The sequence below is a fragment of the Micropterus salmoides genome, unplaced genomic scaffold (genome assembly GCF_014851395.1).
Source record: "Micropterus salmoides isolate LMB-PRFRI ecotype aquatic unplaced genomic scaffold, ASM1485139v1 Ms_hic_scaffold_12, whole genome shotgun sequence".
Classification (NCBI taxonomy): Eukaryota; Metazoa; Chordata; class Actinopteri; order Centrarchiformes; family Centrarchidae; genus Micropterus; species Micropterus salmoides.
This window is the reverse complement of record NW_024040263.1, coordinates 398,786-415,825: the sequence shown is the minus strand read 5'-3', so window position 1 is coordinate 415,825 and position 17,040 is coordinate 398,786. Positions and strand designations below refer to the sequence as shown.

The following is a 17,040-nucleotide window of genomic DNA, read 5'->3' as shown; positions in this document are numbered from 1 at the left end:
GTAACTAAAGCTGTCAACTATACTGTAAATGCATAATGTAGCCTATAATATGATTATATTATAATGTGCCTTTTAAATGTGGTGGAATAGAAGTATAAATTTACATAAAATATTCAACTAGCCTAAAGCATATGTACCTAATGACAATAGCCTAAATGAGTAAATTTAATTACTTACTTTCCACCAGGGATGTTAAAATCACATTTACCCGCTCTGGGCAAAAATGAGTTGCATGGGCCCCTATCGACATCCACATTCTTTCCATGCCCTTTGCAATGTGTGCAATTTTTCAGTGCAGGAACAGTGCTTGCTGGCCCCAGGTTTGTTGTCTGGTAAATTGATTGATTGAATATGCAACATATAGGCTAAGCACAAACCTGGAATAATGAAGATCTTTGACTCGTTGGCTCTCTTTCACAAGACCCCTTATGTTAGGTGATAGCCTACTGTGTTTATGGTTTCTAAACCAATTTTGATTTGACAGACTAGACAGACACAGTATGCCTTTACTTCCCATGCAGTTTGGTCGCAAGCCTTGCTCACTGGCAATAATAAAATGTAGGCTACCTTATGTTTGATGACAAAGGGAACGGCAAAAATTTTAGCCTAGACAAATCTTTAAAATGTTTATTTAACACACATTATAATTAATTAAAAAAATGCGTTGTCAACTTTCTATAGCCTATACATTTTTTAGCATATATGACAGCACTCAGTAGCCTGCTACAAGATTTAAAATATGAGCAACACTTTTATTTATTCTCCTTAAGCATCACTCTTAAAGACCTAAATTCACTTTGCCGTTCCCATAAGCTGCTCAGTAGGCTACTGACCTGCATTAACCTTATTTTCTCTAAGGTAGTTTTTATCTCCTCACATCATAGGTCTGGGATATTTTGGTTAATCCATAGGCTATGTTTAGCCTTTTCATCAGAATGCATCACCAACTTCAGGCACGGCGAGATTAAATTAGATTATTCATGAAAGCATACTGATGTGTTGTCCAGTGTCCTCGCCGTCCTCACATGTTGGCTGCGGGGAGAAAGTACGCCAGTGTGTGCGGCGGCTGACTGATCGACCCTCTCTCTCTTGTCCTTAGATTACACCGTTTTCCTGACATTATGCACGTCTCTGCCGGAGGGTCGGAGCAGCGTTACCGCTTCTATTTAATGGCCGCGCGGGCTTCCGTAGAGACGCACCAAACATGGCTGCTTCCATGTGCTAACGTGAGAGTGGACTGGAATAACAGCATACACTGCAACACTGAGGAAACAGTCACCGCACGACCACCTGCATCGCTTTTAGAATAAAACTTCTATCATATAAGGAAAGCAGTGTCTGCCTAGAGGGGGTGCCACAGGTAAATCTGTTTACAAAGCTTAGCTTAGTTAGCTAACCAGCTAATGCCTTTGCTGGTCTGAAGTAACATTATGCATCATCTTCTGTCTTGTTTAATAGCTGAAGTTTGCTTTCGTTTAGCCAAAGTAACAAACATTTTTACATGAAAACTAACTACTGTGTTCGAAGCTAAAGGAAAAGTAAAGCCACGGGTCAGATGGCAAGTCTTAGCTACTTAATCCAGGGTCTACTGCTGAAACTATATGTAACGTTATATATATATATATGTTTTAATTGATCTATTAGTCGAATAACATAACCGTATTAATAAAGTATATATTTGATCGTCAGTAAATAATTTAAGTCGTCTATAAGAGAAAAGTGCCAAATAGTCTTTTTCTGGTTTAAATATCAATATAAGCTGAATATTTCGTGTTTTTATACTGTTGGTTGGCCAAAACGAGATTTGAAGACATCATCTTGAGATCTGGATATGTTTTGTTTTTGTTGCAGCCTTACCAGAATATCAGGCACTGTAAGTTTGTAGTGAAAGACACAAAGCTAAAGGCACTTTAAAAAAGAGGTCATTTAAATGATGTGTAAAAGTCTTACTTTATTACTAGTCTAATAATTGATTAAAAAAAATCAAGCTTAGTACATGTTTTGGTCACAATTTTACATTAACCCTTAGAATTATAAACAAAGACATTCCCATCAGAAATGTTTATATGTTGACATTGGTATTAACGGCAAAAGTCCAGCGTGTGATGGGCTCTATATTTAATCTGCACACCACTAGAGAGTTTTCATGTTCTTTGTCTTTTTTATAGAGACGGTGTACCTTTATGCTGGTGCATACTGCTCGGCTGCTCCCCCTCATCATCTCCCATCGTCTGCATCCTCCCTGCGCCCATTCTGCCAGACAGACGTTTTGGAGGAGCAGTGTTGCTGCTGCCAGCAGGGGACTGAAATTCATGGAACCCCAGAAAACTGCTCAGGACTCCGATGTTCCCAACGCCAAACCTCCACCCGCTCCTGCTGAATCTTCAGCAGAAAGTATGAGCCTGGCAACCACCGACACAGCAGCTGACGCAGAGAAGACGATTCCTGCAGGACTGTTACCTGGGGAGACGGTGGTCAAGGAGGGCAAGGCGGCCATCTTGTTTCCCAGTGCTAATGAGGTGTTTTACAATCCGGTCCAGGAGTTTAACAGAGATCTGACGTAAGCATAAACAAGGGCTGCTTTGGCATTTACCCAGAAGACACGTCATTTCTTTACACCACAGTCTAAGTCTCTTAGATTAATTAAGTATGACGTGTTTCAGTACAGTGAAGATATCTTTGGGCTTGTCATCAATTTAAATATCATTGGGAAGTTGGCATGATGCTTTGCAACATGCTAGGTTGTTAAACTGGAAAGTGTATACCTCTGCCAAGTACATACAAACGTCTATATAACTGAAGCTGAATAGCTACATTCTTCAGTACTATACTACTATATGTAGTGTAACAGGAGCAGAAGTAGAGATTCAAATAGCTCATCAATATTCTGTATATCCAAAGCGTCCTACTGAAGCATTAGGTAACATTAGCCACCATGGTGGCTGGTCATACCAGACCATAAATGCCAAAACCCCTGTGTGTATTATAATGAACAATTGTGCAAAAATGATAGTAGTATTGATGTAATCATAGAAAATGTCTGTGTTGAATCTGCACCAAAAAAGACATGGTTGCTAATTCTTAAAGTATCTAAATCCTGTTAAGCCTTTGCACAACAAGGAATTATCTGTAGTTTCAAAAAAGTCAGACTCATAACCAGTTAATGCCAGTGTAATTCATGGCGATGTTGTAGCACCAAAGTGCCAGTGGCCACATGGTGGTGCAATCTGGACCAAAAGTCAAACCGTTCTTTCTTTGCCTCTAGCAACATGAAGTTTCATCAAAATTTGTTTGGTAGTTTTTGTGATTTTCTACAAACTACAAAACAACACAGAGGACTGAGCACATAGCCTCCTCGCTGGAGATAAAAAATGTACTATCAACAGCTCGCTGATTTGAAACAATATTTGCAAGAATCGCCAAAGTTGTGTTTGGATGAAAGCAAATGTCATGAATATTTAGTTAGCTCTGTTATTTACTGTGTTATGATATATGCACCGCATGCTTCTATTTAAGCATTCATTTTCCCTTTCCCAGATGTGCTGTTATCACAGAGTTTGCCAGAGATCTGCTGGCTCAGCGCGGGATGAAAGTGGTGGTGCCTGGAGAGAAAGAAAGGGTGGTGATCTCTCTCTCAGAGGAGATGAACGAGGCCGACGTACAGACAGAGGAGAAAAACGGAGCAGATGAGCCAGCTGTAACTGTAACAGTGGGGGAGAAATGTGAGGTATGTAGGATTGATTTTACAGTGTAATTGCAAAGTAGCAGATTTTTTTTGCTACAATTACCTTAGTCACTGAATGAATTTATTAATGGAAATAATGTATTTAGAAATATACGAATGCAGTTTATCCAGTTTAAATGACAAATTGCCTTATGTTTATTTATTTCCCTGCTACAAATACATATTTATTTCTCTCAAACCGGTTTTAAAGTAAGTTTCTCTTCGTGTGTAAGTCTACAATAATTGAGGCACAAAATATAAATTGTACCTGTACAACATACTGGTTAATTATACTTTTTTTTTTTTTTTTTGACAAATCCAATGTTCTGAGGCAGTGAGTGTGGTTCTGAAGCTTGGAACAAAGTACTAACTACAGTTTGGATGAGGGCTTCCATCAAACAGACTTATGGTAATGCAGCGTCAGGTAATTTCACACTCTGTTGGCCCCAAGAGGTACAGAGGGGTAATTAGATCAGTTTTTGGAAGTTTGGAGGATTTAATTATGTTGAAATAATGTCATTAGCTGTCAGTAAAGATCTGAGTTTTAGCCTATTGTTTACTGACAGAGGTGCAAAAGATGTTCAGCCTTTGTTGGTGAATGGCGCTTTCTCTGGATTGAATGATCAGGTTTGCTGTTTGAGCTTCAGTTCACCAATTCTAGTCAAAGATAAACACCCTACCAGTGATTAAATGGTAAATGAGTACATTTATATAATATGTTTATCCAAAGTGCTTTACAAGGTTTTTGCAGCTCATTCACCCATTCATGCGCACACTGATGGCACGGCGCTGCCACACATCGGGGACAATTTGGGGTTCAGTGTCTTGCCGAAGGACACTATGACCGCATGTGGACAGGAGTAGGTGGGGATTGAACCACCAGCCTTGTGATCTGCCACAGCCTATTTAGATGTATTAATAGGTATAGCTTCTGAACTACAGGAGTAAAGAAAGTTCTCCGTTACTATTGGAATTCAGCCTGTCACAAAACCATGTGGTACTGCAGCTTTATAGCTGCTATAAACAATATTTTCATACTAACATCATGATCAAATGATACATGAATCTCACCGACGTTGTTTCCAGATGAAGTAGGCAGCTGTTTTCACTGAAATGAACACAACCTGTTCAACAACAGACAAAGTGATTGAGCAGAGGGACACTGTGGAGCACTCAGTGGCTGTAGAGACCAAAACAGAGCTAAAAGCAGTGTGAAAGTTGGACTTACATTCATCAGGTGGACACAAAAACAACTTCGAACTAATGGTAATGCTGCTCTGTGTCTGCTGGATGTCAAAATAAGCTACAGTTTACCATGTTTTGCAATATCATCAACTTTATGGAATGCATCCATGTTGGGTGTACAGCTTGTTTTTGCTGCTGCCAAGTGGTCAAATAATGACTCTGCGCGGCTTTATCAAGATTGTTTCCTCAACTCTCCATTTCAGCGGGGCCTTCGCGTGCTGGAGGGTCTGGCGGCGTCCGGTTTGCGCTCGGTGCGTTTCGCTCTGGAAGTCCCGGGCCTGCAGAGCGTCACCGCCAACGACTTCTCCACCAAGGCTGCGGCGCTGATTGCTAGGAATGCCCAGTACAACGGAGTCAGCCACCTGCTCCAGGCCAGCTGCAGGGATGCCAGGTATGATTACGCAGCACATTCAGGGAAAAGCTTGTTTGCCGCTAGTCTGCCTCTGCCCCTGTTATTTATCTGCTTCACTGATTTGCTGTCTGTTAGTTCCTCCTCCTCTTGTATTTGTCCAATGCTTCTCTCATCGTCTTTCCTCCCCAGTCTTCACCTTTGACCTCTTGTTCTATTCATGCCTCTGATCATGTTCTCATCTCCTCCATACTTGTCTCTTTGCTGTTCTTTTTTTTATGAACTCTTTTGGCCTTTTTCTTTCAGTCAAGTCGCTCTCCTCTTTGGCTTGCTTGTATTCATGCCTCTCTTCATCTATCCTCTTAAGCCGTTTTGTCCTCTTTCTTCTCTGAACTACTCTGCTCTTCTTTTTAACTGGCTTGACTCATGTTGTTTCTACTCCTCTCTGTTCTTGTCCCTCTCTGCTCCATATTTAAATTATTTTCTGTCTTTGGGTTATGTGGGCTAATATTTCTTTTTCTTTTTACATTTCTCCAGTATGCTTATGTATGAGATGAGAGGGAAGAAGGAGCGTTATGATGTAATCGACCTGGATCCCTATGGTAGCCCTGCTTCCTTCTTGGATGCTGCTGTGCAGGCCGTCAGTGAAGGAGGTGGGTAGTTCAGTCTGTCAATCTCTTCTGCTTTTCATTCTTCTGTCTCACAGAGTGTTTTGGGGTTAAAATTGTTTGATAGTAAACTACTGTTTCACAGTATTTCCACTGTTTTCATGCAAGATTCTTTAGATTATCATGTTGTGAATTTAGAAAGTGGAGATCAAATCACATTTCATCAGTATAAATGGAGTGTGTATGCAGGAATGGCTGATCTTTGTTCAAGCTGGCACGTAGGATGAAATATTATGTAACACACCTCGAGATGTAAAGCCTGAATTTGACTGTTAGTGACACGATTATTAGTTCAGCAATTTGTCTTTATTAGTCCCCACAAAATGGGGTAGATCACCATGGACAGTCAGAACAGATTCAGATCCTTTCTTAATTCATCCTCAGACCAGATGGCATTGTCATTTTTTATGAGTAACATTTGGACAAACAGAGCTGTGATTTTTGTAGTTTATCTGATTGGAATAAAACAGGCAAATATAGTCTCACATTAATTTGACGTATTTACCTCAATAAAGAGAGTTTTATTTAAGATAAAAACAGTTCAGTTGCCCTTGATTTAACACTTGTTGGATAACTATGGCCTGGGTGACTGGGAATATTCACAGACATCTTCAAACAGTATTACGTTGCGCATTATTAATCCGTCCCTTTTTTTAAACTCATAATTTCTCTTGTGGATTTTGTTGACCTTCATAAAATGTGTTTATTTGCTTTCACCCAGTAAAAAACATGCACTTAAATTGCATTTTATTTTTCATGACATTTCAAAAGTTGGCATAAAATCAGCCTGACAGTTCAGATCGGAAGTAGGTCAGATATTGTTTGTGAAATAAGTCGTCTTTGGTTTTTATCCCATTTGAGTCTCACAATGAGTTGGCTTTGTAGGACAGTACAATGAATGGTGTTTAGACTTGACAGCCAATCTGACGCTATCTGAACTGCCCCGTTTTGAAAATCTCCACCCATGTGGTGCAACCTTTTTATATTTCCTGCTTTCTCTCTCTCTCAGGTTTGTTGTGTATAACATGCACAGACATGGCGGTGATGGCAGGAAACAGTGGAGAGACCTGCTATAGCAAATATGGTTCAGTCTCGATAAAAGCCAGATACTGTCATGAGATGGTGAGGGCACAGAGTACACACACACACCCACACACACACACACACACACACACAAAATGCATAGAGTACATGCACAGACATGTCACCATGTTTGCATTCATCATGTCTTGATCCTCTGTGAATGAGTGCATGCAGAGTGTGTGTGTGTGTGGCTCTGACAGAAACACACTAAATGTTATCATGGATTCTTGCCTGTGGCTTCAAGTTGGTGAACTGGATTTTTGTGTGTGCTTGTATTTATATACTCACTAGGGGACTCTTTTCACAAGGATAGAAAGATGATGATAAATCCTTCAAACTGATGACATTTTGCTCCTCCTGGTGTTATAATCCTTAAAGTTTAAGACCCCTGTATTACTGGTAGTAAAAGCAAGTGTGGTTTGTTATACCAGGTCCCAGAATTCTGGGGGCAGCAAACACTTAAGCAGCTTTTTTTTTTTTTAGAAATACAATAGAAGAGCATCTGAGGCGTCTGTGTACAAACTCACATTAGAGTCAGAAGTCAGTCAATAATTGCCCTTTTAATATCATGCCATGGGCAACACTGATCTGATTTCATGCTGTGCACCGTGCAAGTAGTTTTCCACACAGCAGCAGGGCACAGTTAAGTTAGTTACATTTCTGAGGAGTTGGTGGTGTGAAGCCTGTCGCCTGCAGCTCTTCAGCTGCAGCTCACTGTGGCTGTTCTTTTGTTTCTTTACTCCCTGCACTATTTAAAACTGATTCTTTGTCACAAAATGCTAAAAATTATCATTTTTTTATGAATGATCCAAGCTAGCGCTGTGACAAATACAGCAGCAGTAGGAAATGTTTGGATTGCATTAGCAGTATTTTAATACAGCTCTGATTCAACTGGGAAGAGTAAAAGTAAACGGTGAAGTTGATGTCAATAAAAAAGCAACTATACTGAGAGGTAATTGTTTAAATCCATTAAACGGCTATAGCTAAAAGCAGGGTTTGATTTTATGAGATTCCAACTTTGAATTTGAAGATTTCTAACTTTGGCACACCGTAGTGGCAGCAGCAGAACAAAAAAGGAGACCGCAAAACACAGACCCAGGGTCACAAAGCTGAAATGATCTAAAAGAAACTGCACTAATTTCCACCAGGATTCTTAAATTTTTCCACAAATGAAAGCTTTTTCCATCCAAAGACAATTTTAATCTTGTAAAAAATCTACACATAATTGATTTGTTTCTGGTTTGGAAGGATAATTGAACAGACAGGAATGCATCAGGATCTTCTGTGGTAATCGGCACTGCTGGCCGCTGGATGGTAGATTTATTTGATTTTTCCCAAACTTTGCATTAAGAGACCACTCGGCCAAAACGGTTATCTAGAATAGCTGGATGGAGGAAGTACGCAGTGATAGTCACTTATAAATAAAGGAACTCTCCCTTATTTATTCTTGATTTCTTCATAAATAACAGTTTAGTGTTGATGGATACCAAGTGTGCTGGTGATAATCATTATATAAATCAAAAAAGTAACAAAATAACTATTTCTTGCAAACACAAAGTCTGTCAGTAATGGGATGTTGTTATTCATTATTATGATCACAAATACTTGTTTTTAATAACACTGAATTTATGTCTGAGCAATTCATTAATTTCACGCGAGTCAAGCTTCTCCAGGAGGAGGAGGACTTCAATAATGAGAGCAGTACCAGCAGAATATGTTTCCCTCATATATTATTTCAACTTATAATCTTCATTTTTGCCTTGCAAATGGTGCAAACATATCTGACTTTCTCAGACATTTCACATCAAAGAGTAAAGAACAAGAAAGTGTGTCTGTCTTTCCTTTTCCCCTGCAGGCTCTTCGCATCATCCTCCACAGTTTAGACCAGAGGGCAGGGGTGCACCAGCGATACATCCAGCCCCTGCTGTCCGTCAGTGTCGACTTTTACATTAGGGTCTTTGTACGTGTCTTCACAGGACAGGCCACAGTCAAAAACTCGGCCAGGTGCTCACTCAAACACACATACACTGTGCTGTCATCTAACAAAGGCTCACATATGATGAAAGTTGAATGAACTGAAAACTGGGTCACTGCAGCAACAAATACTAAAAATAATGGCCACAGCAGAACTTGGTGCGATAAAGAAAATTAGAAAATGAAAAATATTAGAAATATAGAAAAAATTGAATGTTGATTATTTAGGTGAATTGTAAGGAGAGTCAAAATGAGGATATTAAGCCAGACAAACCGTGTATGGTTCATTCTTTCATTAAACCGAATCAGAAAAACCAAAATGGAAAAACATTGATTTTGATATTTAATGAGTCCGATTTGTGGAGCTTTGTGTATTATACTTGATGAACCTGCAGCAGATACACTTGGGCGATGGCGGTGCCTGATTGAATGTAAGCATCAACATAAGTGGGTTTTTAGTTAGAAAAACGGGACAATATTATTATATAGCTGCAGTACTGGAGGCTGAATGTATATAATATTGGCTCAACGTTCATTTTGTAACTCACTAGCAGCAGGAACGCTTTCTTCCTGCGAATCCTCTGGTTTTTAAGATTTCTCAAATGAATTCAGTGATGGCCAAGTTGTCAGTACATTCAATGGTACACAGCAAACATGAACTGGTATTGGTTAATTCGGTGAGCTGTATTTTACTTTGTACTGACTTGCCAGTCATGATCGGTCCGGACTTGGGACTTGAGTGCTAAGACTTGAGACTGAGTCACACCTCTGCTACACTGTTTCGATCCGACCTTTCTTTTCTTTGTGAGATGGAAGAATTTAGTAAGTTGCGCACAAATTATGCGTAAAATCAGGAGCTCAGACTTCATCCAGCCAGAGGGAACGACCACTGATCATCCAGTGCGCCGGTTCCACTGGCAACACAACCCATAGTGGGGTGAACAGAGGGGGAGCGGGGGGGCTTGAGCGTACAGGGAGAGGAGGTTGCACCCTGGCTGTAGCCTTGAGGGGGAAAAAACCTTTTGATAAACATTCGGTTATTTTCTTAGATCGCTCAGTGAAACGGCTGCTTCAGATCAGCCCAAAACAAAACGCTTCCTTGATGCTGACGTAGAATTTTGAGTGTTTGAGGCTCTGTAATATAGTGCTCACTTCTACAGTCATATTCGCCACAGTTGATATGCGATGCGACCTGAAAAGCCTTATATAAAAATATTTAGCCTAATATAGACTTTTTGTTTCACAGGATACACGAACACAAGTCTCCTGATTCAAAGGTCCTGGCCCTCCTCTCACCCCAACTATGTTCTAACACGTTAAATATCATACCTGCCTTTACTGTCACAAACTGCTACAGGGCTTCCCCCACGGCGTTGACCTATGACGCTATAGGGATCCCCAGTGCGTTATAAACGCTGATAGGCCTTGACCATGTTGTAGGGATACAACACTGGTCAAAGATGGAACAAAACGCAGTTACTTTGTTTTCCGTTACGGGTTTAAAACAGAAAAACAAAACAGGTGTCTGTTTTTTTGTTGTTTTTTTTTTGTTTGCCGTTTTGGTTTTCAAACCAAAAAACGACTTGGGTTGTTTTGGTTTTTCAGATTTGTTTTTGAAACGAAATACTGAAAGAACGAACCAGACACAGATTTTACAAACGGAACATACTTTTAATGTGCCTGTATCCATATGAACAGCTGTGCAGATTCATGCTTACATATACACAGGAAAAACACAAACAACACAGTATTTAAATGTTCCCTGTCTTGTGTTGCAGTAAACAGGCTCTGGTCTACAACTGTGTCGGCTGCGGGTCTTTTCACTTACAGAGAATGGGCAGGAGAACAAGCAATGGAAAACAGTAAGGCAGTCTACACTGTACAGCTGGGTCTTTCTGCTATGAAATGACAATGTAAAATGAAGGAGTAGCTTTCAGCAAACTCACCTGCTGTAGAATCTGCTTAGAATAAACACTTTGATACGGTAAATGGTTTAGCAAATAGCTAGTTATTAGACCGGCTTAGCATCAGTATGTTAGCACAGCCATTGTAAGGTTTTTAGCACATGGATATTAGCATCAAGCTCAAAGTACCGCAGTGCGCAAGTATGATCTCACAGAGTCACTAGTCACTATACTCTTGTTAAAAAAACTGAGTTATGTCTCTTGTATCTGCTTGTGGTTGACAGCATGTGTGTAGTAAAGATGAATCTGCTGTGATTTCAGTATGAAGTATTCTCCAGCCACCGGACCCCCAGTTGGACCAGAGTGTGAGCACTGTGGACAGAGACATCAGGTGTGACTCTCTTTCTCTTTCTTTCTTTCTTTCTTTGTATGTTCAGTATTCAGTAAGTTATACACATGGAAATTTGCTTTTATTATTGGTTAAACGCAACATTTTTGTTTTTGCCACCATTCATCATGAGCTGAACTCAAAGATCTGAAACTTTCTCTATGTAGACAAAAGGCCTATTTCTCTCAAATATTGTTCACAAATCTGTCAAAGTCTATGTCAGTGAGCACTTCTCCTTTGCCGAGATAATCCATCCACCTCACAGGTGTGACATATCAAGATGCTGATAAGACGGCATGGGTATTGCACAAGTGTGCCTTAGGCTGGCCACAATAAAAGGCCAATCGAAAATGTGCAGTTTCAGTGTATTGGGAGGTCAGGAGGAGTCTGGAAACCAGTCTGTATCTACTGTGACCACCATTTGCCTCACACAGTGCAACACATCTCCTTTGCATAGAGTTGATCAGGTTGTTGATTGTGGCCTGTGGAATGTTGGTCCACTCCTCTTCAGTGGCTGTGCAAAGTTGCAGTCAGGTCGAGACCCCGATGAGTATGACGATGAGCTTACCTAAGACTTTTCCTGACAGTTTGTGCAGAAATTCTTTGGTTATGCAAACCGATTGTTGCAGCAGCTGTCTGGGTGGCTGGTCTCAGGCGATCTTGAAGGTGAAGATGCTGGATGTGGAGGTCCTGGGCTGGACTGCGGTTGTGAGGCCGGTTGATGTACTGCCAAATTCTCTGAAACTTATGGTAGAGAAATGAACATTCAGTTCACAGGCAACAGCTCTGGTGGACATTCCTGCAGTCAGCATGCATCTGTGGCATTGTGCTGTGTGATGGAACTGCACATTTTCGAGTGGCCTTTTATTGTGGCCAGCCTAAGGCACACCTGTGCAATACCCATACTGTCTGATCAGCATCTTGATACGCCACACCTGTGAGGTGGATGGATTATCTCGGCAAAGGAGAAATGCTCACTAACACAGATTTTGACAGATTTGTGAACAACATTTGAGAGAAATAGGCCTTTTGTGTACATAGAAAAAGTCTTAGATCTTTGAGTTCAGCTCAAGATGAATAGGGGCAAAAACAGAAGTGTTGCGTTTATAATTTTATTCAGTGTAGTTTTGCATGATGCAGCTTCAGTCTGTAAATGTATTCTTAGCATTTATACCTAATTTCCTATTTTTAGTGAGAATGCACTCTATTGGCAGGTGTCAACATTGTTTGTTTATAGGTATTACTGTTCAAACACATACTGTACAATACACCAGCTGAACCCTGTGTCTGTCCTTTTTGTAGCTGGGTGGTCCTATGTGGGCAGAGCCCATCCATGACTTGGCATTTGTCCAGAAGGTTTTGTCTGCTGTGTCAGGGAACCCGTCCAGATTTGGGACATCCAAACGAATTGAGGGCATGCTCAGCATGGTGACTGAGGTAATCATTTTCCTTTCTATATAAGCTCTAATTTAAGGGTGGTTTTCATATTTTGGTGTTATGTGGGTGCTGTTAATTACATCAGGTAACTTCATTGTGTATATATTTAAGTGTGATAAATCTTACTTACTGACAGTTTTAGTTCCTACTGCTTGCTAGACACGCCTAATAATGCTGTTTGTTTTAGGAGTTGGAAGATGTGCCTCTTTATTACACTGTGGACAGTCTGAGCAGCACAATACACTGCAATACTCCACCCCTGCTCCAGTTTAGGTAAAAACACACACACACACACACACACACACACACACACACACACACACACACACACACGTATATTGTGGTGTCAAGAAACTACAGTGCATTTGTTGATATTCTGTCATAGGTTGAATTAAATGGCACAGATAAGAACTACAAGGTTTTTGGACTGACTTATTTAACTGGAAAACATGTATTAGAAATACTGAAACCTGGTCAAACTTTAAATTAAATATATGGATGAATAATGGGAGGCTGGCTATCTATTTTACCTGGATTATACTGTCTATATTATCTCAATTTAAAGCTGCACTCATCCATATTGTGGCTCAAATAACTATTTGTAACGTGAAAGGTGTTTGTAGTGAACCCACAGAGAATAATTGCACAACTCGGCGGTCCCACCCCCAGTTCTATAACACATTTTTAACACCTTTTAGCTCCATAGTTTTTGGTTTATCTCCTGGTGTCCTGACCTCTGATACGCTGTCTACATCTCAGTTTTTTCAGTGGTTCAAATAATGTTATATTTTTGCATGTTCTGCTGCTATCAAACAGCCCCCAAAAAATAATTAATGAAAAAATGTAATTAATTAGCAGTTTTAAACTTTGGTCAACTACGCTAATAAGCTAACCCAGTTTTTAGCTGCCTGTTGTTCCTAAACCTTTCACTGTCAGCTGTTCCTACCCTACATTAGTTGCACACTGAATCAACTGATTCTGCCTCTTGCTGCAGGTCTGCTCTCCTACATGCTGGTCACAGGGTTTCCCTCTCTCACGCCTGTAAGAATGCCATCAAGACGGACGCTCCTCCTGCAGCCCTCTGGGACATCATGAGATGCTGGGTAAGCCTTACTAATTTACAAAAGACAGATTACCACAGCTATGCATTTGCTGTGAAAAGCTGAGGATATACTACTAGATTGATTGATTGTCTTCCACAGGAGAAGGCCAATCCTGTGAAGAGGGAGAAGCTGTCAGAGACTAGCCCCGCTTTCAAGATCCTCTCCACTGAGCCCAGGTGAGACCACATCCTTGACTTGAACGTCCAACCAGTTTATCAGTGACCCTTCAGTAGGCCCACAATTTCAAATGTTTGATACTCACTGAGATAGTTTCTACTTTTTATTTACATTTAAAGTTTCACACAACCACATTTTGTATAACCTTGTGGCTTGCCTAACATCTTTTGTGCTGGATTGTGTATGTGTGCGCGTGCAGTCAAGAAGCCTGTTTCACTGTGAGGGAGGATGCCAACCCTCAGTCCCGTAAACGGCACCTGACCCGGTTCCAGGAGAATCCTCAGGCCTTCTGGGGACCGAAAGCTCGCGCCAAATCCGGGTAAATAACCCATCGTCCATGCTCCAACGGCACAGACACACACACACATGGGCAGACTAACACACAACAGACACCCACACTTTTGAAGATGGTCAAAGATAGAAGCCACAATTGGAGAATAAAGCTGTGGATCAGATTAATTCCCTCAGTCTTCTTCCATTTTGCTTTGCTCCTTGCACATGTTGCTTCTCAATTTTCTACATTTCTCTTGTCTTTATCTCCTTCCTACCTTCATCTTATTTGTATTTCCTTCATTTTCATCCCTTCCCTTCATCCCTCACTAACCTTTTCTCTCCTGTCTCTCCTCCAGCGGTGGTATCTCCACTGACCTGCAGGACAAGAGCAAGAAGTGCCAGAACAAGAGAAAGAACCAGAGCACAGACTCTTCTCAGCTAAAAGACTTCCCCTGCAAGAAGTTCAGACAGGTCAGTTCACGTAGAGGCAGGAAACCGCACAGAGGGACCTGTGAGCTGCGAGCAGATCAAATCAGACTTGACTGAGAAAATATATTCGGCCTCTTAAAACTAGGACATATAGGACTTAATATGTTCCACATTGTTATGCATGGAGTCAGTTATTTATTATATAAAGTAATCACACTTCTGAATGTGTGGACATTCCCTAAACATTGCCTATCAATCAAACAGAGTGGGTGGCACTGGGATGTCTTTTTTTTTTCCTTTTGTTTTCTCCTGAGGTTTCTGTAGGTAGAACCCTTTTAATTAGCGACTCCTGCTAAACATTTGACACATCTTGTGTAATGAAGACTATTTTCTTGGAAATAACCTTTTATTTATTTATTTTTTTTCTCTCTCTTCCGAGAACAGACCTTTTTCTCCTTGAAAAGACCAGACTAACTCATTTGTTTTCCTAGAACAGCAGTTGACACATGAACAATTTGTCTGTGTCTTTTATACGTAAAATGATCAAATCACTTTTGTGCTGGAAGATAAATCCGCCCTGACGGCTGAGTACATGCCCATCTTCACATAAACCTTAATGACACCAAAGTTCATTAATGATGTATGAATTATTCTGAAGTCCATTCTTGGAAGAAAAATCCCCCCATCTGCCTACCTATTACAGTGTAACTGTAGCGTGTTCTTAAATTGGCTGTAGGTTGAATCAACATTGTCTTGTACCTCTGATAAGTGTTTGGTAAAAGTGGAAAATTGCTTTAAACACACGAGCTTATCCAGCCCGATAAGAGAAAGCAATGTTCTTTGTTGCATTTGTTTTATTGATGTTAGGAAGTCAAAGGAAAATGTGTGCATTTACCCTCCATTACTTTTGCTTTTTTAATATCAATCTAAATATATAAATAATGTGTGCTGTTACCAAGTCTTAAAGCCTTTTTAAAGCTGCATGAATCTTCTTTTATTTATTTTTTATCTGAACAAAGGGTCAAATTACTGTGTAAATATGAAAGGGGTTGCTCATACCGAGTTCCCCCGCTTGTAGCGTTTCCCAGCTCATTGGTTTGGTTTTTACGGCCCGCATCTCCACTGTACGGACACAAGCAGCTCTTTAAAGTAGCAGATCTCCTGAAACCTACTGCACGCTGCCTACCCACCTCGAAACTGAAGACAAAGTAAGCGACTAAGTTGGTGAACATAGTGAAGCATTTAGCAGGTATGTTTTTGGTGGAGATCAAAACAGAGCAAAAAATGTGAATATTGGACAGAAACGACTCCGAATGAATGATGTTGTTGTTCCTTATCTGCTGGATGTGGAAATGGGTAATGGTTTGGTAAGACATTTGGAATATCCAGTTTGTTGTGGATTTCTGCCCCCAAGTGGCCAAAAGAAATTGCGTTTTCACAGTTACCCAGATGGTATTACCATTTACCTTCCATCTGTGGAGACGGTTACTTTAATACCAATCACACTGGTAAAGTCTTCCTGTCCGTGGTGGGAAATGAAACACGAGGACATGCAGGTTACAAAGTCCTCTCCGTCAGCTGCTATGGTGGGTCGCCGCTTGCTGTTGGTTTTCTGCCAGAGAAGCTAAGTGCTTTCACCAGCAGTCAGAACTGACCTTTGGCTTCTGTAGAGTCTATAATGTAACATCAGTGTCCATCATGAGTATTTTCTTTTATGTTACTATTGATGTCTCCCCCAGGGAACGTGCAACCATGGAGACAAATGCTGCTATTCCCACAACCTGGAGCGGACACATGAAGAGAAAATGGAATGATTCTGTCTTCTCATAGTTCATTTTATTTTATATATATATATTACACACTTTGAATGGTCCAGTGCATACAGTGAGAATGATGTACTGCAGTCTGTATTTGGATGGGGACAAAAACCTAAAAACTGTTAATATGCACTCAGTTTTATGCCAGAGCTTTTTTGTTTTTAGGTTGTTTTTTTTAGTGTTTTTGACTGTTGCTTCAGTCCAATAAAGTCCTCACGCTGACTTGACTCAAACTGTTTTCTTTCTGTAGACTTTGAACAGGCGGTTTGGTGAGTGTTGGTCATTAGTTTTGACCTCTGGGACAAACCTGGTGAGCCAGCAGGTGCTCTGTCAAATAAAAGCTTAAATGTCTGAAATACAAGTATTTAAGATTTGGTAGCTTATTGGTCACAGACTCACTTTTTCAATTTCTTCAAAAAGTTTAATGAATAGTTAGTTTTAATTATTCAGGATCAACATTTTACTAAGA

The 17,040-nt window shown here is 40.4% G+C and overlaps 1 protein-coding gene across 1 annotated transcript; it reads left to right on the top strand.

Moving 5' to 3' along the window:
• Window positions 1-1,171: 1,171 nt before the first annotated feature.
• trmt1 (tRNA methyltransferase 1) lies at window positions 1,172-16,798 on the top strand. The gene is made up of 16 exons (XM_038712712.1): window positions 1,172-1,360; window positions 2,169-2,560; window positions 3,538-3,727; window positions 5,173-5,360; window positions 5,856-5,971; window positions 6,996-7,108; window positions 8,925-9,073; window positions 10,822-10,905; window positions 11,269-11,338; window positions 12,638-12,772; window positions 12,960-13,045; window positions 13,767-13,875; window positions 13,975-14,051; window positions 14,252-14,371; window positions 14,682-14,796; window positions 16,494-16,798. Exons 2-16 carry the CDS (start codon window positions 2,184-2,186, stop codon window positions 16,566-16,568), a joined length of 2,004 nt encoding a protein of 667 aa, XP_038568640.1. The 5' UTR covers window positions 1,172-1,360; window positions 2,169-2,183; the 3' UTR covers window positions 16,569-16,798.
• Window positions 16,799-17,040: the final 242 nt, after the last annotated feature.